The 24445-nt window shown below is 40.8% G+C and overlaps 1 protein-coding gene across 1 annotated transcript in view; it reads left to right on the top strand.

Annotated features, from left to right (window-relative positions):
- Babam2 (BRISC and BRCA1 A complex member 2) overlaps nt 1–24445 on the top strand; it is a 389024-nt gene that overhangs the window by 188221 nt on the left and 176358 nt on the right. Inside the window, exon 7 of the mRNA XM_021162018.3 lies at nt 23312–23421. Coding sequence (XP_021017677.1) covers nt 23312–23421 — 110 coding nt within the window. The remainder of the gene's footprint in view (nt 1–23311; nt 23422–24445) is intronic.

A 24445-nucleotide genomic window follows, 5' to 3' on the forward strand; every position in this document is an offset into this window, starting at 1 on the left:
GGACACAAGCTCCTTATGCTTTGATACATAGTTCTTACAAGTGGAGAGCCTCCCAGTAATTGTATATGCAGTTCAGGAAGTCAACATTGGTTCACTACTACTATCCAGTTTGAAGATCCATTCGAATTTCACCAAGTCACCTAGTGAGTTCTTGATAGCAGAATAATTCATGTTGACATTGTGTGGTATCTTCAGCTATGTGTTTCTTTAGCCTGTAATAGAACTTTAGTTTTCCTATGGCATTCACAACATTTAACAGTGTGTGTGTGTGTGTGTGTGTGTGTGTGTGTGTGTGAAGTTTTGGGTCTGTCTGATATTCTATCATGACTGGATTTCATGACACGGCATCACAGAAATGAGCTATACTTCCCTTTCGCCTCCTCTCAGGTGACATATCCTTTCTATAGCCACTTGGTTGAGGTTCTGCTCATTGCTTGTTTGAGATTCTGTCTACCATAATTTGGATCTGAAGCATCCCTCAATGGCCCACATGCAAAGGCTTGGTCCCCAACCCACAGTACTCTCAGAATGTAGTAGAACTTTTAGGAGGCAGGATTATTGGGATCCCAGTTCCTCTTCCTCATCTTCCTTCTGCTACCCTCTCTCCCCTCCTCTCTTTCTGCCTCTCCCCCACCATCATGGGATAAACAGATCTTTTTCATCACATGTTCCTGAAAATGCTGATTATGTTGCCTTGGCTCAAGTGATCCCAGTCTAGAAATGCTAGTCCATGGTCCAGACTAAACTTCCTTCATGCTGCCTCCCTCCTGTTGTTTTCTCACAGCAGTAGAAAGCTGATGAGTGTGCTGTCTATCATGTTTTCCCTACAAAGTTACTTCACCTTTTGATTTGTGTATATTTTGTGCTAAGTTCTTTTGTATTTTGTCTTTGTATTAACAGACACGTACATAACTGATGCTTCTAATTTCAGTTCAGTGCAGGGGCACAGTCTCTCTTTTCCTCTGAATGCATTAAATATGATTCTCATTATTTTAGTGTGTTACTATAATAAAGCATGTAGGTATTATTTATTTTAATTATATATCCTTTGGTATGGAACCTGTCTTGCATTGTTGCTTCTTCTGCCTCCTCCCATGAGTGGGTATGTTCCTCATTATGCTTGAAGTCTGACGTGTACCAAATTACCCTTTATTCAGATTTACCTCTGTTGCTGTGATCAAATAGCTTGGAGTGTAAACAGTTTATTTCATCTGAAACTTTACAGCCTATCATCAAAGGAAGCCAAAGCAGAAACTCAAAGCAGGAACCTGACTATGGGAACTGAAACAGACTATGGAAGGATGCTTCTTATTGGTTTGTCCAGCTTCCCTTAGACAGTCCAGGACCATCTGCTCAGGCTATAGGAATGGCCACCTTAGGATGCATCTTCCTACATCAATCATATATCAAAAATAATAAAATAAAATAAAATAAAATAAAATTTAAAAGCCCAGCAGTGGAAGGAGGGGCTGTCTCTGACTCTTTCTGCCTTTAGGAGCTCTTTCCTCCTACTGGTTGCCTCATCTAGCCTTAATAGGAGAGGAGGTGCCTAGTCATAGTGCAGGCTGGTTGAAGGAGGCCTGCCCTTTTCTGAAGAGAAGTGGGTTGGGGGAGGGACTGAGAAAAGGAAGAGAGGAAGGAGGGGAACCTGCAGTTAGGATGTTATAAAACTAATTAACTAACTAATTGAATTAATGAGTTTAAAAGTCCCGCAGACACTCCAAGGCCAATCTGATCTAGGTAATTACTCAGTTGAGGTTCCTCTTCCTAGGTGACTGTAATTTGTGTTAAGTTGACCAAAGAAGCCAGAATGCCCTTCTGTGTAGTCCTCGGTGCTCTGTACCACTGTAGTGCTCCCTCTTCACCTCAGGTCAATCATGCTGTCCTCACTCCAACCTTCTGAAGGTATTCAGGTTTCTGAAGGTCTCCAGATTCAATAAGTACTACATTAATATCAGTATCTACTCTGTCATTCCTTTCTCATCACCCTGAAAAAAAAAAAAAAACCAGCTTCTTAACTAAGATGCATCAAGGTTATTTATGATCTAGTTCTTAAACTTGTTCAGCTTCATCTCTATCAGTTTCCCCCAATATCCGGTGCTTCAGCCTTCCTGAATAGTATTGTGCCTGTATGTGCCTCAGCATCTGTCTTTCTAATCTCCTACCCTTTTTGACTCCATGGAACACTGCATCACTTCCTCCTTGATGCCTCCTGAAGCCCCCAGCTTCAACCCTTTGCTAGCATCCCTCCTTGCCCTTCCATTTAAGCACATACTTACTGCAACAGGATTACCTAGCATTCATTTACTTGTTTGCTTCCTGCTTGTGGCAGTGTGTCTGTCTCTCCATCGGGGAAAGCCTGGGATGTTCTGGTGAGGTTTGGGGAAGTTGCTTTTGTCCTTGTTTGTTGCTGTTGCTATCATTTTAACAAGTTTCATTTCTTAGTAGTTTTTGAAAGCTGGATTGCTATGCATGTTTTCTTGTGTCCTTACCCATTTGTGATTAAATAACAGAGTCAAGAAACCCAAATAAGGGCTTCCCCTCTTCTGCTGGCCTAATTTCATTCTTTGATATCTACTTAGTAAAAACTTTTGTTCACTCAGGAACTTGAATCCACACTCTGGCATGAATTAGAAACGTTAAGCTGTTAATAACTTCCCTGGAGAATTATGACTTGAAAGAATGCTTTGCTACTTTTATCATCAGTTATGCATCGTGAAATGTCACAATTTCTCTTCAGAATTTCTTTATAAGCACAAAGCTGCAAATGTTCATCAATTGATCTATCTCAAGCCACTATTAGCTTAGAAATGAGAGGAACATTCTTTAGCAATCCAGGCCAATGAGAACTCCTAAGTCAATTTATACTTCTAAATCTGGCATCAGCATTTCTATAATTAGTAAAGTTCTAGCAAATCCACCTACTCAAGATCTCTGCTAAGTCCAACATTTATAGTGGTTCATTACAGAGCTATTAATATCATAGTCTTTCCTCATATGAATATTTCTACTCTCCATAATTCACTGCAGGGACATTTTTGCTCTGTTCTTCCTCTTTTGGACCTTGCATTTCCTTTCTGATTCACACAGTCCTCAGTACGTGACAAAGAGTTTTCAAAGCAAATTTGGACTAGGAGAATCATGCAGAGGAAAAGCATTGCAGCAGGAGTCAGCAACACTGGATTTGGGTTTCTGCCCTGTGACTCACTCGATCTGTACATAGCATAATCCACTTTCTTTATCTTAGTGTCTGTGAATCTGTGGGTGTTGGAATCAATGGTTACAAGCTTTTTCTTTTTAATATAAAATAGAATAATAATAGCTCGAGGTGAAGTGGGGGCCAGGTCCAGGAAACCTGTCCATTGTTGCCTTGGGCTGCTCTGAGCAAACTCAAGAGAGGTACAGACTCTCGTTCTCCATAGAGTACAGGGTGCAGCCTCTAAGGCTGTTCTTACCTTTATATTTTCTAAGTTTGTCTTTAGTGAACTCCCATCAACAGCAAGGAAGGTGTCCAGTCTCTCCACATCGTCACCACTATTTGGTATTTTCTGGGCCTTTGCTTTTAAATACAGAACTTGTCCTCATGGGTGTTTGATGGCACCCACTGTGGTTTGGGTTACTAACAACTTCTCATGAGCTCACTGGCCATTTGTGCATCTTATTTGGGTAAAAGTCTACTCAAATTCTTTGCACATTTTAAAATCAGATTGTTTATTGTCTTGTTGAGTTTCAGGGGTTCTGTATGTGTTCTGGATATTAATTTGTGATAAAAATATGATGTGGATGGTGTAGTTGTACATATATTTAGTCCCAGCACTGGGGAGATAGAAGCAAGCAGATCTCTATGAGTCCAGTATCAGCCTGGTCTACATAGTGAGTTCAAAGCCAGCCAGAGTTACACGATAAGACACATACATACATACATACATGCATACATATACACACATCACACACACACACACACACACACACACACACACACACACATATATCAGATGTTTCTCTCACCTGATAGTTTGCCATTTTACTGTTAATCCTGATTTTTTTTCATAAAGTCTGATTTATCAGTTTTTTCTTTAGTTGTCTATATACTTATTTACAAATCTTAAACTTTACATAGTCTTCATTTTATGCAGTCTCCTAGCCCAGTGTGATTCACATTCCTGCTTTTTCTCTTAAGTCATAGGGCTCACCCTGTTACTCTTCAGTTCCCTGCATTATGTTTTCCTCTGTTTTCTTTTCTTTAGTTGCTAGTTGTCTTAGCCAACGCTTCTGAGACTTTAATGTGCATCAAATGTCCTAGCTGGTGCTTAGTTTGAATAGCATGGCTCCATGTTTCACCATCTATCCATATAGGTTTCAATACCTATGCTGTTCACAAAAGTTACACCATACCTTTATTTCTTGTTTCTGGCTCTGTTCCTCTGTCTCTAGGTGTTTGGAATTGAAAGTCTGAAATCGAAAGAGGTAGTAAACAGTTAGTGCTTATAACTTCCCTCAGGCTGGGAAAGCCAGATCTCTGCTCAATGGTTTTGTTTCTTTGTTTATTTTTGGTTTTTTAACCACTTTTGAAGCTTTTCTTGGAATACACATTACTCTTCTGTTTGCATTATTTCTCTCAAAGGAAAAAAAAAAGACATAATAGAGTGAGGGTTGGACAGGAAAGAGCCTAAGGAGGTGACTCTGTATTTGCAGAGACTGAGTGAGTTCTTCAACCTTTTCATAGGCCTTTGTCCACTTATCATGTTGTCCTGTCTTTGTAAGGACTCTCACTGAGAACAAAGAATACTTTTCTCATTTCATATGTTCGTTCTCTCTCTCTCTCTCTCTCTCTCTCTAACACAGAATATTTAATATTTCCATTTCTGGGGTGGAGGTCTTCATTATTTGACAGTGTGTCACAAACAACAAGTCAAGTCATAGGTGAGCAAAGCCATAGGAAACCACATTGAATGTTGTTTAGAAGTTTTTTAGTATAAGAAAATCAAGAAGAGGGAAGACCAAACGGGTGAATACTTCATTCCTCCTTAGAATAGGGAACAAAATACCCATGAAAGGAGTTACAGAGACAACGTTTGGAGCTGAGACGAAAGGATGGACTATCCAGAGACTATCCCACCCAGGGATTCATCCCATAATCAGCCACCAAACCCAGACACTATTGCATATGCCAGCAAGATTTTGCTGAAGGGACCCTGGTATAGCTGTCTCGTATGAGGCTATGCCAGTGCCTGGCAAATATAGAAGTGGATGCTCACAGTCATCTATAAGATGGAACACAGGGCCCCCAATGGAGAAGCTAGAGAAAGCACCCAAGGAGCTGAAGGTGTCTGCAACCCTATAGGTGGAACAACAATATGAACTAACCAGTACCTCCAGAGCTCGTGTCTCTAGTTGCATATGTAGCAGAAGATGGCCTAGTCGGCCATCACTGGGAAGAGAGGCCCCTTGGTCTTGCAAACTTTATAAGCCCCAGTACAGGGGAATGCCAGGGCCAAGAAGTGGGAGTGGGTGGGTAGGGGAGCAGGGTGGGGGGAGGGTATAGGGAACTTTCGGGCTAGCATTTGAAATGTATATAAAGAAAATATCTAATAAAAAAGGAAGTTTGTTAGTTTTAAGAAGACAGATTAAATTAAAAATGGCAAAAATTATTGCTCTTGCCTTTGTGTGCTGTTAGGTTTGCATATTCAGTCGTGTATACACCTGATTCTCCTTATTCTGAGGGATAATCCGAACTCAGACCAAATATTCCAATTGATTTATGTTGGAAAGCCAAGTTAATGATTAACATCCATCTCTGCTGACTTCAGTAGAGAAGTCGGCTTGTGAAGTCCATGTTTGGTTTAGTTGTTTGTGGGCAAGTATACGTAGTCATTCAGACATTTCCATCGAATACTACTGGGTGTCTATTTTTGTGGAGCAAACCATACTAGGCAGTAGAAATACAAGATTGAACAAAACACAGTCACTGTTCTTAAGGAAACCAATCAAGGAAATGTCAGGAGCACAAATATAAATAACTTTACAAGACAAGAGTATAAACCTAGCCTGCAAAGAGCTGGCCTGGTGTGGAGGAAAGGTGCTTTTGCAGAGATGGGTGGTGTGGGGTAGGGAGAAATGACCTTCAAACACTTGGTCCAGCAGAAGACTTAGAGTGGGGGAAGGGCAAAACAGAGCACTAATAGAGTGACAATATGGGATATGGGGACCTGCTGTAGTTAGGGGTATTGAAGAATTAGCTTAGAACAACAGCTCAGTGGCTCAGTGGAGCTTGAATGCCAGGTCACTGTAGACAAGAGGAGGTTATTTTTTCTTTTCTTTTCTTTTTTTTTTTTTTGCTAGAGAAAGGTATAGTATGGCCTGCTTCTCAGAACCATTTCTGCTGAGGACCTTTCCTTGTAGCCAGTTCCAGAGAGATGTGGCTTACACTTCCCATTCACCTCCTCTGTCTCCCCAGAGTTCCAGACTGTCTTTTACCTAAAGTCTATAAATAATATCAAGAAATCAGTGGTTACTACAAAGGGGGAGTTTCTAGTTGGCGTCATTGCTTTGTTGTTGGGTTTTTGTTTTTTTTTTTTTTTTTGCCCCTGTGGCATGTGTTGGTCTCAGGTTAATAAAGGTGTAGTACAAATATACCACATTTTCTGTATCCATTCTTCTGTTGAGGGACATCTGGGTTCTTTCCAGCTTCTGGCTATTATAAATAAGGCTGCTATGAACATAGTGGAGCATTTGTCCTTATTACATGTTGGAACATCTTCTGGGTATATGCCCAGGAGAGGTATTGCTGGATCCTCCGGTAGTACTATGTCCAATTTTCTGAGGAACTTCCAGACTGATTTCCAGAGTGGTTTTACAAGCTTGCAATCCCACCAACAATGGAGGAATGTTCCTCTTTCTCCACATCCTCACCAGCATCTGCTGTCACCTGATCTTAGCCATTCTGACTGGTGTGAGGTGGAATCTCAGGGTTGTTTTGATTTGCATTTCCCTGATGATTAAGGATGTTGAACATTTTTTTCAGGTGCTTCTCAGCCATGCAGTATTCCTCAGTTGAGATTTCTTTGTTTAGCTCTGTACCCCATTTTTAATGGGGTTATTTGATTTTCTGGAGTCCAGCTTCTTGAGTTCTTTGTATATATTGGGTATTAGTCCCCTATTGGATTTAGGATTGGTAACAATCCTTTCCCAATCTGTTGGTGGCCTTTTTGTCTTATTGACGGTGTCTTTTTCCTTGGAGTACTACTCAGCTATTAAAAACAATGAATTTATGAAATTCTTAGGCAAATGGATGGATCTGGAGGATATCATCCTGAGTGAGGTAACAAAAGAACTCACATGATATGCACTCACTGTTAAGTGGATATTAGCCCAGAAACTTAGAATTCCGAAGATACAATTTGCAAAACACATAAAACTCATAAAAGAAGGAAGACCAAAGTGTGGATACTTCATCCCTCCTTAGAATGGGGAACAAAATACCCATGAAAGGAGTTACAGAGACAAAGTTTGGCACTGAGAAGGAAGGAAGGACCATGTAGAGACTGCCCCACCTGGGAATCCATCCCATAATCAGCCACCAAGCGCAGACACTATTGCATATGCCAGCAAGATTTTGCTGACAGGACCCTGACATAGCTCTCTCTTGTGATTCTATGCCAATACCTGGTAAATACAGAAGTGGATGCTCACAGTCATCTATTGGATGGAATACAGGGCCCCCAATGGAGGAGCTAGAGAAAGTACCAAAGGAGCTGAAGGAGTCTGCAACCCTATAGGTGGAACAACAATATGAACTAACCAGTACCCCCAGAGCTCGTGTCTTTAGCTGCATATGTAGCAGAAGATGGCCTAGTTGGTCATCATTGGGAGGAGAGGCCTTTGGTCTCACAAAGATTATATGCCCCAGTACAGGAGAATGCCAGGGCCAAGTAGTTGGAGTGGGCGGGTAGGGGAGCAGTGTGGGGGGAGGGAATACGGGACTTTTGGGATAGCATTTGAAATGTAAATGAATAAAATATCTAATAAAAATTGTTTAAAAGAAGCACCCCCCCAAATAAAATAAAATAAAAAGTTGTAGTGCTGGGCACACTGACACTGAAGTAACTTGGAAATAAGTGTTGCCTAATTGCTGTGGGCACCAAGACAGTCCAAGCCGTGAGACCTGCTGGGTGTAACTGAGTATTTTCACTTCTAGGGTCTTTCCCTTCATGTCTTCATGCCCAGAATAGCCTGAGAACAAACTTTAAACAGCAGAACTTAGGAGAAGAGAGGAGAGGGAAGGGGAGGGGAGGGAGGAGGGAAAAGAGAGAGGAGGAGAGGAGTGGGTAGTGGGTAGGAGGGCAGAGGAGGAGGATATAGTTGTACTATCAGGAAGAATGGTCTGGTAGAAGAAGTTATAACAGTCCAACTCTCAAAAGAGTGAGGGAAGCGGAAGCCCCTGTGTTGTGCACGCATTCTCTGAGGGGCTCTCTGAACGCACATGCTCTCTGAAGGACTCTGTACTTGTCACTCTCATATTCATTTGCAAAAGCCATGCAAGCCCGTTGCTTCCCATAATACCCACATTTGGCATGTCATATGGAAAAAAACAAAAACATGTAATCTCTTGGCAGTTTTTTTTTTTTCTATAGCTAAAAGTTCACCATATTTGGGCAGTTCTCAAGTTGCAGGACAGACTTGTAAAACATTTCATGTATTCAAAAGCATATTGCTTTGAACATTCCACTTAGCATAAATACTTCATACTATTTAGTTCTTTTTGTGAGGAAGAACACAGAACACAAAGTTGTTCTCAGACACAGGATGGGTCAGGGTTCTGTTTCAAGTGCATCAAGTTGGAGGCAGCAAATGCAGAGGCAGAGCCAGCTTCTGCTACAGGAGAGCATGGGAAGGCTCTCCTGATGTGTGTGGAGCAGGTAGCCTGTGAAGCTCTGATTAAGGACCCAGCATTTCATAGCATGTAATAAATAATTCCAGTGACCCAGAGATAAGCTTTTTTTTTTCTTTTTAGCACTCCTGTAAATTTGCCATGGAATCATCTATATCAGTCAGTTCAATAATTTTTTTAATATGGGTTATAAGCAAAGAAAACCACTTCAAAACAACTTAGGCATCCGGGGCAATTTATTAGCTTTCTGGAGCCAGGAGCAGAATGGATAGCCAAACCACAGCAAGAGAAGGGACACAGCTGGATGGAGCCAAGGGAATAAAGGAGCAAACATTGCCAAGACCAGACTCTCGCTTCTCCAGTTCTCTGTGTGAGCTGGCATCCTTCTTCATTGCAGCCTGGCCTTGTTCATGTGTGCTGCTGCCGCTGCTGCCTTCTCCTTCTTCAGAGTGGCTGGTCTATACTCAGCTACAAATCTTGAAGAAAGGACCAGCATTGCCTTAGATGTTCCCAAGCCTTAAGAAGATAGTGAGCTATGGGGCAGGAGAAGGATTGGGCTTGGAAGTGGCAACCAGGAGAGTGGCATCTGTCAGGAGAAGGAAAGGCGAGACAAGCATGCCACAGGACCACTACATGAACTTACTCTTAAGTTCATGTCTTCTGTCACAGAGCACCGGATAAATGATTTAAGAAAAGAAAACAACAACAACAACAACAACAAAACCAAACCCTTCCTTTCTTTAAGGTTTAGAGGCAAGATAATGTGTTCACATCTGTTCTGTTTAGGCCTAAATAAAGGTTTGCATCATGTTCACTTGTTTAGTTCAGTCCTTGGATGGACCTCAGGTTCAAGGTTTGTGTTGGTAGACCCACATCAAACTACAATTCAGAGATTTCCCTGAATGCAGGTCAGTGTAACTTGTAAGCAAGGCCAGTGGTTCTTGTCAGATCCATTAATAGTAGAGATATTAGAGAATTGGGAAAAGCCTGTGTTCCACATTTTTTTCTCAACACACTTAGATGAGTAGAGAAGTTGGCAGAAGCAAGAAACACCTTTTGCTGCTAGTGAGAGCCTGAGATGTGGCACAGTCTCCTCTCACCCTGTCTCATAAATAAGGGGTGCACAGCACAGCTGTTAGCATATATCTTCCCTGCCCATGGAGAGTGGGAGGTGCTAAGGGTGTGTGTAATTACTGAGGGGACAGTAATTGACCAAGAAAATCATTATCATCATTATTTTAAAAGAGCCAGGGTGCCCCTGCCCTAAAGTTTATTTGAATAACTTTTGAACATGTGTTTCGGTTTAGCATCTAAACAGCAGCTATAGCCAACATACTGAGGGAAAGTTCAAGTTCACAAGCAGATGCCTGCACGAAGGAAAGCTGTGCAGAGGCCTTTGTTCAGCACAAGAGTTAAGCTTCACCATTTGTAAAGCCTGAACCCGTATCGGGTCTTGCTTCTGGGAGTAATGAACTTGGTCTGTACAATTGGAAGGCACAGGCAGGTGGCAACAGGACATTCTCCAAGCGTTGGCCGTTTTAGGAGCATGAGTTACCACTCTGAGCTGACAAGCAGCACTTCGCATTTTCACTGAGCAGAATGTGCCTAACCGTATATTAGTGAAGGAAGGCCCATGTTCTGCTGTTAGAACTTGGTGATCCTTACGAGTGTCCTTGGAGAAGCCGTTTTCTTTCCCCGTATGAAGGTCAAATGAATGCATTTTATTTGGCACTGTGTCTTCTGCAGCCTTTGGTATTTATATTGTCATGACTTAATTTCTTACTCTCTAGTTTCCAAAAATAAGTAGTAAACAAATAATGCATGCATAATTCTATCTGTTTTGAATACTCACTGAATACCAACCCTGGGTCACAAGGAAATGAGATGTGGATACTTGTGGGGTTTTTGGGGGAGCATACAGGGTTTAGACACTAAGTGGGAACAACAAAATGCATAGACTCTTTGCTAGCTTTCCCTCGCATGCATGGCCAGGTTGTGTATGCCCTTCTTTGAACATCACTACCGAATTCTCTGTGACACCACTTCTCAGGCCACATTCTGAATCAACAAACTTCACTTCAAAATTCCTGTTCACCATTTAATTTGTTTGAGCCTCAGTTTCTTCTCCAAGTGAGAATAGTAAGGCCTATCTTATAAGCTGTTAAATCACTAATGAAAATGACAATTGACTAATAACACTTAGTAAATTATTAGTAGAGAAGACAAGATGGAAGACATAAACCTTGCTATAGTTTGCATATGAGAAGTTACTCCCAAAGGCTTCATTTGTTGACTACTTGCTTATCTACTTACTTTGGTAGCTTCTGGAAACTGTAGGACATATAGCCTAGCAGGAGAAAGTAGATTACTGGGAATGTGTCTTTGAAGGCTAAACTTGGCCCCTTGTGCCTGTGTCTATCTCTCCCTCCCTCTGCCCACCCATCATGAAATGAACAGCCCCTCACTCTGATGAACATTACAGGCTCAGAAACACAGAGCCATATAACCATAGCCTGAAAGCTCAGAATCCATAAACCAAAGTAAGTCTTTCATCTACTATGTTGTTCCCTAGAACAAACAGATCCACAGCTTGATAGAATTAAAGATATTAAAAGCATACCAGCTTTAAAATTAATGATGTATGGAGATAGATCAGCAGGTAAACATGCTTGCTGAGCAATAAAAGGACCTGAGTTCAAATCACCATTACTCCTTTACATCAGGGTATGGGTATGGCTGTGCCTGTGCATGTAATACCAGCATAGGTGTGGGTGAATGATAGGGAATAGAGGGGAGTTCCTAAGTCTTTCTGGCCATCATCCAAGCTACAGGTTCAGTGAGAGACCCTGCCTCAAGGTAATAAGGTGGTAGATGATAGGGTAGTACATCTACCATCTTTCTCTGACTCCATGTATACTCAGAAATACATATCCTCACATATATGTGCAAGTAACACACATATATGCTGAGAGACAGAGACACAGAGAGACAGAGACAGAGAGATTGATTTGATGAAAGGTATGATGTATACAGGTATTACTTAAGATATAGAAAAATAAGTGGAGCATGGCTCAATTTATCTGGATTAGGCAGGGGAATGTATCCATTTCCCACTAACAAAACTTATCAGAATTGACTCTGATCAATGCTATTTACATAAGGTATCTCATAAAACCTCTTTCTGTTTCTCTGTTTCTGCCTCTCTCTCTCTCTCTCTCTCTCTCTCTCTCTCTCTCTCTCTCTCTCTCTCTCTCTCTCTCTCTGCCCCTCCCATTTGGAACAAAAAACATTCAGCATATGGTAGAGATGAGTTATAAGTGGGCCTTCAGAACTCTTCACCCAAAGCTTCAGCACTCTGGTGTGTGGAAAGAAGGCTCAGGATTGGGAATCACTACCAGCAGGAGCCAGACACAGGAGAATCGGCTATTGCTGACCCAACTTTCTGATCTTCCTTTTGGATTTGTTTGTATTCCGACTCTATGACTTTGTCTGGCACTGCATATTTTCTAGCACTTGAATGAAGAGAAATAGACCAAAATGTCTAGTTCATTATGGGGCAAAGTGACCAAGGCCTTATTTTCATAATTTTTCTGTTCTTGAGAGTATCATCTTGAGTGAGGCAACCCAATCACAAAAGAACTCACATGATATGCACTCACTGTTAAGTGGATATTAGCCCAGAAACAGAATACCGAAGATACAATTTGCAAAACACATAAAACTCAAGAAGAAGGAAGACCAAAGTGTGGATACTTCATCCCTCCTTAGAAAGGGAGAACAAAATACCCATGGAAGGAGTTACAAAGTTTGGAGCTGAGAAGGAAGGAAGGACTATGCAGAGACTGCCCCATCCAGGGATCCATCCCATAATCAACCACCAAACGCAGACACAATTGCATATGCCACCAAGATTTTGCTGACAGGACCCTGCTCTAGCTGTCTCATGTGAGGCTATGCCAGTGCCTGGCAAATACAGAAGTGGATGCTCACAGTCATCTATTGAATGGAATACAGGGCCCCCAATGGAGGAGCTAGAGAAAGTACCCAAGGAGCTGAAGGGGTCTGTAACCCTATAGGAGGAACAGCAATATGAACTAACCAGTACCCCCTGAGCTCGTGTCTCTAGCTGCATATATAGCAGAAGATGGCCTAGTCAGTCATCATTGGGAGGAGAGGCCCTTGGTCTCACAAAGATTATATGCCCCAGTACAGAGGAATGCCAGGGCCAGGAAGCAGGACTGACTGGGTGGGTTGGAGAGCAGGGTTGGGGGGAGGGTATAAGGAACTTTTAGGATAGCATTTGAATTGTAAATGAAGAAAATATCTAATAAAAATTGAAAAATATATTTCTTCTGCTTATATTAAATCATATTCATACCATATTTACTTTCATGCCTTGATGTCAGTAGATCCCAAGGCAGACTTTGATCAGGGTTCCTTATGTTGACATACAATTTCTTTCTAAGAAATGGAGGGCCACCCCTAATTTTCCATAAGACCCTTGTTAACCACCATTATTAAACTTCTTTTCTCTTTTCCTCATCTCCTTACATTGCTTTAACGTTTCTCTGCAACATGTTTAACATCCGATGTGATTTATTTGTTTATAAGTGAATCTTAATCTCCCCTACCTGGAAAAAAACCTAGTTTAAGAAAACTGTGAATAATATAAACTGAGACTCTGAATCTGCAGTGAACACTGGAGCATCTAACACGCAAACTGTCAGGACATCTCTGAGTAAGATGCGCTTTAGAAATGTTTAGTTTTATTTAGCTTGTCAAAAACTCAAAGTTTTTGTATAAATAATATTCGGCCCTCACTTTATGGTCATCTTAGGAATCATGGTCAGTCTCAAGTCTAGGTTAGTAGCACTTCAGTTATAACTCAGATGGGGCAAACCAGAGTTTTGACATACTATATAATAGCTTTATTATAGTCTCTTATGCCCACAGACTAGTCTAGCTCATAAAGCTTATAGATTTGTTGTAAGATCTTCTGAATTGAGAAATACAGTGGCCTTTTAAAATAGACCTCCCATGTGACTATAGTTAATAATATTTTGGTTCAGCTAATGTCTGTCAGCAATTAGTTAATTGGTAGTTTGTACCTATATTGACACTAATGTTCTCAACATATAGGGACTTGTTTAATGGCTTCTGTCTTAAAACAATTAGCATATCAAAGCAGAGCCACATAACAATAAATTATACTTGTATTTACTTTCATTTCTGGGGTTAATTGTCATTTTTTTCTACAGTCTTTTGGTATTTACAAAGAACCTTAATCAAGAATAATCATGCATGACCTAAAACAAAATGAGATGTAGCCTTGCCTGGTGCCATTTTTCAAATATGAGGTTTGTTTTTTTTTTAATATAAGTGATTCTAGTTTATGTTACTCAAGAGATGAACACTGAACTTCCTAGTTGAAGATACTTTCTGTCTAGTTTTATCAGCTTTATCCAATGTACTGAAACTTGAGAAGTTTCCAGATTAGAAAAGCCAGTGCAGTGGTTAATCTCACTCATTTCTTTGTTCATTATCCCTGTATTAATAGTTTCTGTTTTTTCAACCAATTCACTATATGTGGTATGTTCCATAATAGGAATGCAAAACTGTTCATACTCTCAAGAACTTGTCTATCGTGAATATCCATCATAAATATCAGGAACCCTTTTCTGTTAAAGTCAAAGCTGAGCTAGAATCACTGTTGGGTCTCAGCAGAATCCCACAGCTATTCTTACCTCTCTGTGTACATGTGAGTGCCTAACACAGTTTTGGAGAGAAGAAGGCAACAGTCTGTAGCTTTAGCAGATTTAGCGTCTTTTCCTCCTATTTTAGTCTGTGGCAGTTTCAAATGGCGCAGATAGAAAGCCCTGAAAATGTATACTTGTACATTTTAAAATGTCCCTTACTAGGTTTTAACCATCCCCTGTTTTCCACATGCTGCCATTAGTGGTTAGAATAATCATCTGTAATGCTAGCTTCTAAGAACATGGTACAAGAGCCTCTTTTCTAATTTCCCAGATGGGAGGGAACACATGTGCGAGTCTGTTAGAGTTGCAGAAACTGGAAACAGCACGATGTGGATTTGTATTTTTGGAACTCTTTGCGCTTATTTAAGCACCCCAACTAAACCTAGCTATCTATTAGGAGTCAAAAACCAATTCAAGGAAAATCTGAGTGCCTCACCTAGAGGAATAAAACATTGCATTATTTCAGAAAATAAATTAGAAATAACTGGACCACTGCCTTGTGTGCTTTTTCTACAGACGATCAGATCTAAATGTTGACCATGTAAATCAGACATCTTCTTGATGTTAGAAGAGCCTCTAAATAAATGTCCAAAGCTTGGATGAGAGAAAATGTAACACATATTGTAGGCGATGGGTAATAGAATTATTAGCCAACAAAAATGATCTGAGTACCCTAAAGAGAAATCAACAGTCAGTTTGACCAGTTATACAGAAGACATGTGAATGTCCAAGAAACACTTGAAAAGTTGACTCAGTGTTGTATCTAAATCAGGATACTGTCTCCAGATATCAACCTGCCAACATTCCATTAGAAAGAGTGAGTGGGTGAGAACCCTGTTACCAAGTTACACACAAGGAAGGAAACAGGCATGTCCACATATTACAAATACATGTTGGATCAAATTTGCATTTCTGCAAGTTGTTCAGTTAAAAAAAATCCATTAAATTCTACTGAAATATAAGGTATTCGTGACAATTAAGCTTCGTTTTAGTTACCTACTAAGAGTAATAGCACACTACTGAAGTCATATGCACACAGCATTGCAAGCAACATGGAGGTCTGTTGCTAGGGTAATAGATAAATAAAAAATATATCTGTGCTGGGAGTAGTATGTAGCTATTGAAACAGCAATTAGTAGAGTAATCTGTGTAATATGATCTCATTAGGGAAAACAAAACAGAAGGATAAAGAGGTGCTCACCTGTGGTACCTGTGCACCTGCATGTGTGTGTGTGTGTGTGTGTGTGTGTGTGTGTGTGTGTATGAATATAGGGAAAGTTGACTAAGACAACACTGTAGTCTTGAGTACACTGAAAATTAATTGTTAAGATAGGAGTAGAAAGACCAATTTTAAAATATATTTCTGCATGTTTGGGCTTTAATTATTTTTTTATTATTTTATTTACTTACATTCTATTATTTGTCCCTCCTCCTCCCAGTCCTCCCTCCCAGTTCCTCATTTCATTCTTTCTCCCCCTTGCCTCCAAAAGGGTGCTTCCCCCCAACTACCAGGCCTCCCCCTTTCCTGGGGCCTCAAGTTTCAAGGAGTAAGCACATCTCCCACTGAGGCCAGACTGGGCAGACCTCTGCTGTATATGTAACAGGCCTTGGACTGGCCCCTGTATGCTCCTGGTTGGTGGCTCAGTCTCTGGGAGCTCCCTGGGATCTGGTCTTATGGGCTGGCCCTCCCCTTTAGCTTCTTCAATCCTTCCTCTAATTCAACCATAGGAGTCCCCAACTTCAGTCCAATAATTGGGTTTAAGTATCTGCGTTTGTCTCACCCAGCTGCTTGTAGGACCTCTCAGAGGACAGCCATGCCAAACTCCCATCTGTAAGCATCAGTAATAGTGACAGGCCTTGGTTCCCCCCAAGAGATGGATCCTAAGTTGGGCTGGACAGCCTTTCCTTCAGTCTCTTCTCCATTTTTGTCCCTGCAGTTCTTTTAGAAAGGAACAATTCTGGGTCAGAAATTTTGGCTGTGGCTTAGTAACCCCGTCCCTCCACTTGAGGCTCTGTCTGTCTACTGGAGGTGGACTCCTGAAGTTCCTTCTCCCCAATGTTGGGCATTTTGGCTAAGGTCAACCCCACTGAAATCTGAGAGTCTCTCACCTTCCATGTCTCTGGTACTTTCTAGAGGGTCCCCCTACCTCCCACCCACCTCTGAAGATGGAAAGATCTTCCATTCTCATGGATTGGTAGGATTAACATAGTGAAAATGGCCATTTTACCAAAAGCAATATACAGATTCAATGCAGCCTCCATCAAAATTCCAACATAATTCTTCACAGACAGAAAGAGCAATTCTTAACTTCATATGGAAAAACAACCCAAGATAGCCAAAACAATAATAATAATAATTCTTCTTCTTCTTCTTCTTCTTCTTCTTCTTCTTCTTCTTCTTCTTCTTCTTCTTCTTCTTCTTCTTCTTCTTCTTCTTCTTCTTCTTCTTCCTCCTCCTCCTCCTCCTCCTCCTCCTCCTCTTCCTCCTCCTTCTTCTTTTGTTTGTTTTTGAGACAGGGTTTCTCTGTGTAGCCCTGGCTATCCTGGAATTCACTTTGTAGACCAGGCTGGCCTCGACCTCAGAAATCCGCCTCCCTCTGCCTCCCAAGTGCTGGGATTAAAGGCATGTGCCACCACCGCCCGGCCCAAAAACAATTCTTAACAATAAAAGAACTTTCAGGGGAAATCACCATCCCTGATCTCAAGCTGTACTACAAAGCAATAGCGATAAAAACAAAACAAAACTGCATGGTATTGGTATAGAGACAGACAGGTAGATCAATGGAATAGAATTGAAGGCCCAAAAGTAGACCCACATACATATGGACACTTGATCTTTGACAAAGAAGCCAAAAAATACAGTAGAAAAACATCTTCAATAAGTGGTGCTGGTCTAACTGGCATTCTATGTAGAAGAATGAAAATATCTTTATTTTTATATTTATTACCTTACACAAAGCTCAAGTCTAAGTGGATAAAGAACCTCAATGTAAAACCTGGTACCCTGAATCTAATAGAAGAGAAAATGGGAAAGAACCTCAAACTCATTGGCACAGGGAGAAATTTCCTAAACAGAACACCAATAGCTCAGGCTCTAAGATCAACAGTTGATAAATGGACTTTCATGAAATTGAAAAGCTTCTGTAAGGCAAAAATCACTGTCAATAGAACAAATTGGGAAAAAACTTTCACTAACTCTACATCTGACAGAGGGCTAATACCCAAAATATATAAATAATTCAAGAAGTTAACCTCCAAAAAACCAAATAACCCAATAAAATAATGGTATACAGAGCTAAACAGAGGATTCACAACAGAAGAATCTCAAATGGCTGAGAAGTACTTAATGAAACGTTCAAAGTCCTTAGTCATGAGGGTAACACAAATCAAACCAAACCTGAGATTCCACCTCACACCAGTCAGAAGGGCTAAGATCAAAAACTCAAATGACAGCAAATGCTGGCAAGGATGTGGAGAAGGAGGAACACTCCTCCATTGCTGGTGGGATTACAAATTGGTACAACCACTCTGGAAATCAATCTGGTGGTTTCTCAGAAAATTGGAAATAGTTCTACCTGAAGACCCAGCTATACCACTCTTGGGCATATACCCAAAAGATGCCCCACCATACCACAAGGACAGGTACTCTACCATGTTCATAACAGCCTTATTTGTAACATCTAGAAGCTGGAAATAATCCAGATGTCCCTCAACCAAATGGATACATAAAATATGGTTCATTTACACAATTCAGCTATTTAAAATGAGGGCATCATGAATTTTGCAGACAAATGGATGGAACTAGAAAATATCATCCTCAGTAAGGTAATGTAGACCCAAAAGGACATGCATGGTATGTACTCACTGATAAGTGGATATTAACCAAAAAGTATAGATTACCCATGATACAACTCACAGACCATATGAAGTTTAACAAGCAGAAAGGCCTAAGTGAGGATGCTTCAATCCCACTTAGAAGGGGGAATGAAATAATCATGGGATGCAGAGGAAGGGAAGGAGGGAGAGGCCTATATAGGAGAGAGGAGGGTAGGTGGGAGGGGGAAAGGAGAGGAGAATAGGTATGGGGAGAGGGGACAGGCGAGAGTCCCAGAAGGCCAAGAGAATGAATGGTTGGGCTATAAAGAAAAGAAGCCTATTTTTTTGTAAGGTAAAAACAAACAAACAAAACAGACAACTTAAGAAATTTAAAAGAAAAAGATGAAAGTGTAAGGGCCAAACCCTGACATAGAAAATCAGAGCAAAGGGTTTTAGAATTAAAATAGAAGCGGGGAAGAGTTGGAGGCAAGTGATCATCCCTGTCAAGAGCATTAAAGAACAAGTAAGAAGACAGACTCTTTATCCCATTTTTTAATAGGGTTATTTGATTCTCTGGAGTCTAACTTGTTGAGTTCTTTATATATATTGGATATTGGCCCTCTATCAGATATAGGATTGGTAAAGATCATTTCCCAATCTGTTTGTTGACATTTTATCCTATGGACAGTGTCCTTTGCCTTACAGAAGCTTTGTAATTTTATGAGGTCCCATTTGTCAATTCTTGATCTTAGAGCATAAGCTGTTGGTGTTCTGTTCAGGAAATTCTCCCCTGTGCCCATATGCTTGATCAGGGCTCTTCCCTACTTTCTTTTCTATTAGTTTCAATGTATCTGGTTTTATGTGGAGGTCCTTGATCCACTTGGACTTGAGCTTTGTACAAGGAAATAAGAATGAATCAATTTGCATTCCTCTACATGCTAACTGCCAGTTGTGCCAGCACCGTTTGTTGAAAATGCTGTCTTTTTACCACTGGATGGTTTTAGCTCCTTTGTCAAAGATCAAGTGACCATAGGTGTATGGATTAATTTCCCAGAAGCTTAGAATACCCAAGATACAATTCACAGACCACATGAAGCTCAAGAAGAAGGAAGACCAAAGTATGGATAATTCAGTCTTTCTTAGAAGGGGGAACAAAATACCCATGGGAGGTATATAGAGACAAAGTGTGGAGCAGTGACTGAAGGAAAGGCCATCCAGAGACTGCCCTACCTGGGAATCCATCCCATATACAGTCACCAAACGCAGACACTATTGTGGATGCCAAGAAGTGCATGCTGACAGGAGCCTGGTATAACTGTCTACTGAGAGGCTCTGCCAGAGCCTGACAAATACAGAGGTGAATGCTCGAAGCCAACCATTGGATTGAACAATGGAGAAGTTAGAGGAAGGACTGAAGGAGCTGAAGGGGGTTTGCAATGCCATAGAAAGAACAACAATATCAACCGAGTAGTCCCCCGCCCCCCTAGAGCTCCCAGGGACTAAATCACCAACCAAAGAGTACACATGGAGGGACCCATGTCTCCAGTCTCATATGTAGCAGAGAATGACCTTGTCTGGCATCAATGGGAGGAGATGCCCTTGGTCCTGTGAAGGGTTGATGCCCCTGTATAGGGGAATGTGAAGGCAGGGAGGTGGGTGGGTGGGTTGGTGGGGGAACACCCTCATAGAAGCAGGGGGAAGGGGGATGATATAAGTGGGAAACCAGCAAAGGGGATAACATTTGAAATGTAAATAAAGAAAATATCTAATAAAGAAGGAGAAGGAGAAGACGACAACCATGACCAAGACAAGGAAGACAGACGAGTTCCTGCTGCTTTAGGAAGGCTCCCGGAAAGGAGTGGCACTGGACAGCCTTGTACCATTGCAGTGGCTGTGGTGGGTTTTTAAACTCTCCACTCATGGGCCCTTTTTACCTGGTAACTTTTTATATAACCCTGTTTATAAAGGTATATAAAATACTTTTGTTGATAAACATCAATCATTTGTTGATAAATGTCTTAAGGAAATATTCTTCAAAGAAAGGTTTTGGTAGACATAATTTTACCATTTTTTTAAGATCAAAAGAAAATGTGCATTGGTAAAATGGTGAGGTTGTTTATTTTTACATAAAAATTAAGTCATGTGAATATTCGAGTTGATGGACATTTTGACTCTGATGCCTTCAGTGTTAAGGGTGCTTCTTTGTATGTAATATATGGCCCAAAATGGCAGAACCATGGTCTGACTTCAGGACCAGTTCAGAAACTGCTGAAAATTCTGTCCTCATCCCAAACCAGAATTCATTGAGGTGTTTACTTCTTAATTGAAACTGAAGTCAGCAATTCAATAATTCTTTAAATCAAAGATTATAATGCAGTAAAATCTCAAAATACCCTGATTTGTTACTCGCTGAGGACTGTTGTAGAAATACGGTCTTTGTACTGTGTAATTAAATCATTGTGTTTGTATAAAAGCACCACATTTGGTGACAGTGCCTTGAGGCTGAGCCTAGGTTCTTCAAGACATGTTCCTTCGTATGTATGCTTTGATAGCATCCGTAGCACAAGGTGTGCACACTGCTTGCTCAGACCAAGACTTTAGAGATCACAGGATGCCTTGTGGGCAAGCTTGCTTGAAATATCTTGGGTATGCTTTGCATTGGGCTTTGAATTCAATTTTGGTTATTGTTGTTCAGAAACCTTTCCTTTTGTAGTGTCTGTGGCTCCCTCCGCTAGTTCCCCTGAGCTTACTTCATAGAGTTCTCCTCCTCTCTTATCTCTGTTTTATAGAGCGGGCCCTGGGGCTCAGCAGAAAGGTATAGACCCCTTAAGACAACCCATTGTACAGTTCTTCTGCATGTGCCCCAGAGGTTGTGATCACAGATACAGAGAGCCATGCACTCTCCAGCTCCTTCCACCTCCTGTGTTTGAATCCAGTGGGAGCTATGGGATCTTGCTGCTTATGTTGGAGCTCCTGCTGTAGCTGGTGTAGCAGAGAAATGTTGCTGCCTCAGAGAAGCAGAGACAAGGAAGGGAATTAGTTCTCTGTATATTACATCATTGTCATTTTGACCTGGTCTTGTGCACTCAGACTTGGGATTTGCAGTGATTTTGTATAGCCCCCCTTCTGACCTTGGAAGCGAAGGACTGGTCCTTTGAACAGCTTTGAACAAGTCTTTATTGAAGTGGAAATGCAACATAAGTATGGGTGGTTTGGGTGTTTCCTAGCTATGCTTGATATGCATCTCCACGTAGCCCCTCATCTCATTCATGCACACCCAAGACACTCCAGTGACTTCTTTGTGCACAAGGCTGGTGAGCAAATTCTGTAACAGATAGATGTAGGATATGGGCCAAGGCCCAGGCAATGGAAGGCATAGCCATGGCTGCAGCAAGTAGCAGCTACGTGTTCCTACCTAACTCTTACTTCTTGGTGCTTCTTAATTTTTCTTCTCAAAAGATGGGAGAGACTTGATGGTCCTTGTCCCTGTGTATACGTGACACACATGCACTTCTTATTAGCACAATGAGAAATTGGACAAAGATATTGAAAATATCTAAGCTAAGCAGTATGTGTGTTGTTCCCAAGATACAAGAAAGGGAGTGGAATTTGAAGAGATGAAGGACTCTGCCAGAGTCCCTCAATGCTCATGCACAGTTCAAGCTTAGACTGGGACCCCTTTCTTGTTTGGCTGAGCCCCTACTGCATCCCCCAGGACCAGAAAACTGGTTCAGAAGCAGAGGTCTGTTTTTACTGTTCCCTACAGGGAAATAATATCTAGTTGGAGCATTTTAGGTTTTTGTACTTGACTTGGAGCCACTGCCAGGTTACGAGGAGTTACTGAAGCGTGGCGTGTACAGATTACAGTCAATATACTTTAGAGTTGCTCTGATTCGGCATTTTACGCAGAACTCTGGCAGACAGTTTGGAACTTGGCAATAGTCATAAAGTTCCCATTTTTGACTCAGTACACTTCATCCATGTATATCGATACTTCCTTGAATTAGTTCTGAATTTCAGTTGTGAGTCTGATAGTCAAGTCTTACCAATTAAGTTTACCATTAACCTCAAGGCTTCTCCTGGTGGGTTGATCAGTAATTATCATTCTTAGATTAATGGGGAGATTACTCTGAAATATTCTCATAATTGGTCATACATGATAGGTATGTGTTGGCGATCCCAAGTAAATCATCTATAATCACTTTGCTAAAGTAGATGTGCACTACCCCTACCCAGCCTTTATTTATATAGTGGCTCACTTTATACTTTGTAGGAATATATTTACTAGGGATTTTTTTTCTATTTAAATTAACTTAAGCATACTATAAAGATTGGTATAATGAGATTATTGGGCCCATATCTTAACATTTTGCTGTGTTTTAGGACATAAATTATGTTTGTAGCAATATGTTTGCTGAACTGTGTTAACTATGCTTCTGTCTAACGTGTTACCATCAGATTCACTCCCTGTTTCACTGGGGATATGGGGAAAAGTGAAGTAGTTGAGGTTTTTTGCTTTATTGTGGTAGGCTTTGGTCAAGATGTTTGGGAGGCACCACCTTGAGGAGTGAGGCAAAGGTATGCTGAGCCATTTGGTTGAGTGACGATGACTCCAAACCATGGTTCCATGCCAGTAGGCCGTGTGTGAGTTCATCACTGATAAGATTCTATCTACAATAAGCATGGTGTGATGATACATGCTCAAAATCTTGGCATTTGGGAGGCCTGGGTAGGAAGCTCTTGAATTTGAGGTTAGCCTGGGCTATATAATGGGACCTATCTCAAAAAAAAAAACCTAAAGTGTTCAGAGACAAGGTGCTCAATTGTGTTTTTTCACTTCTTTTCTAAGGATGTAAATGAAGACCCTGGAGAAGATGTGGCCCTTCTTTCTGTCAGTTTTGAGGATACTGAAGCTACCCAGGTGTACCCCAAGTTGTACTTGTCACCCCGAATTGAACAGTAAGTGTCAGTGTCTTTGATATGATGAGCCAGATACTTCTACTTAGAAACCTATTCATCTCTTCTTTTTACATGAACTCTTACATTTTTTCTTTTCTTTTCTTAGAAATTTATATATTGAGGATTTTTTTAAAAACTTTTTTCTCTTGTGTATACATGAGTGCACACATCCAAGTGTACCAAGTGTAAGTATACCATTTGCATGCATATACCAACAAAGGCCAGACGAAGGCATCAGATTCCCTGGAAGTGGAATTACAGGCAGTTTTAAGCTGCACCCTATGGGTACTGTGATCTGAACCAGGTCCTCTGCAAGAGCAGCCAATGTTCTTAAACTGCTAAGCCATCTCTCTCGCCTTGGGTTGAAAGCTTTGATGGCTCACTACATGCAGAGAGTATTTGCAACTGCAGTCTTTCAGTGAATCTTATTCATGCAATCTGTGCTCTCTGTATTGTGCCTTTGAACCCTTAAAGGAATTGTAGAGTATACCAAGTTCAAATTTTTACTCTCTCCGGTGTCCCTAGGCATTTATTGCAAGCAGTAGTTGTAGCCTGTCATGGATTGCTGAATAGTATCTGACATAACATATATTCAAAACTGTCACGTTATTTGTGAAAAAATAACCAGTTTCTTTAAGATATTAAGTGAAAAGTAATCAGAATGTGATCAAGGTAGTGTTAAAAGTAGAAGATTTAAAATGGTGGTGATTGAGTTCATTCTGTGTTTAAATAGCTCTCTCTGGTTTTATGCAATGTCTCCTCACCTCACATAGTCAAAACAATTTGCTATCCTACTTGTGTTCCAACAAGTAACTTTTCTTATTAGAAATGAGTTTTATAAAGACTCACTTCACAATGTACTCGTTGTTGGCTAAATGCTTTGGTAGCTTATTCAACTTCAAAGGAAGCTAAGGTTCATTGAACATGGATTATAAGCAGATTTGGTTGGGAACTTCTGACAAGACACATTTTTCATCCACAGAAGTTTTTACAGATTTTTACTGAAATATATTATTAAAGTTCT

This window comes from Mus caroli, unplaced genomic scaffold, assembly GCF_978045245.1.
Source record: "Mus caroli unplaced genomic scaffold, Mus_caroli_1 scaffold_4, whole genome shotgun sequence".
Taxonomy (NCBI): Eukaryota; Metazoa; Chordata; class Mammalia; order Rodentia; family Muridae; genus Mus; species Mus caroli.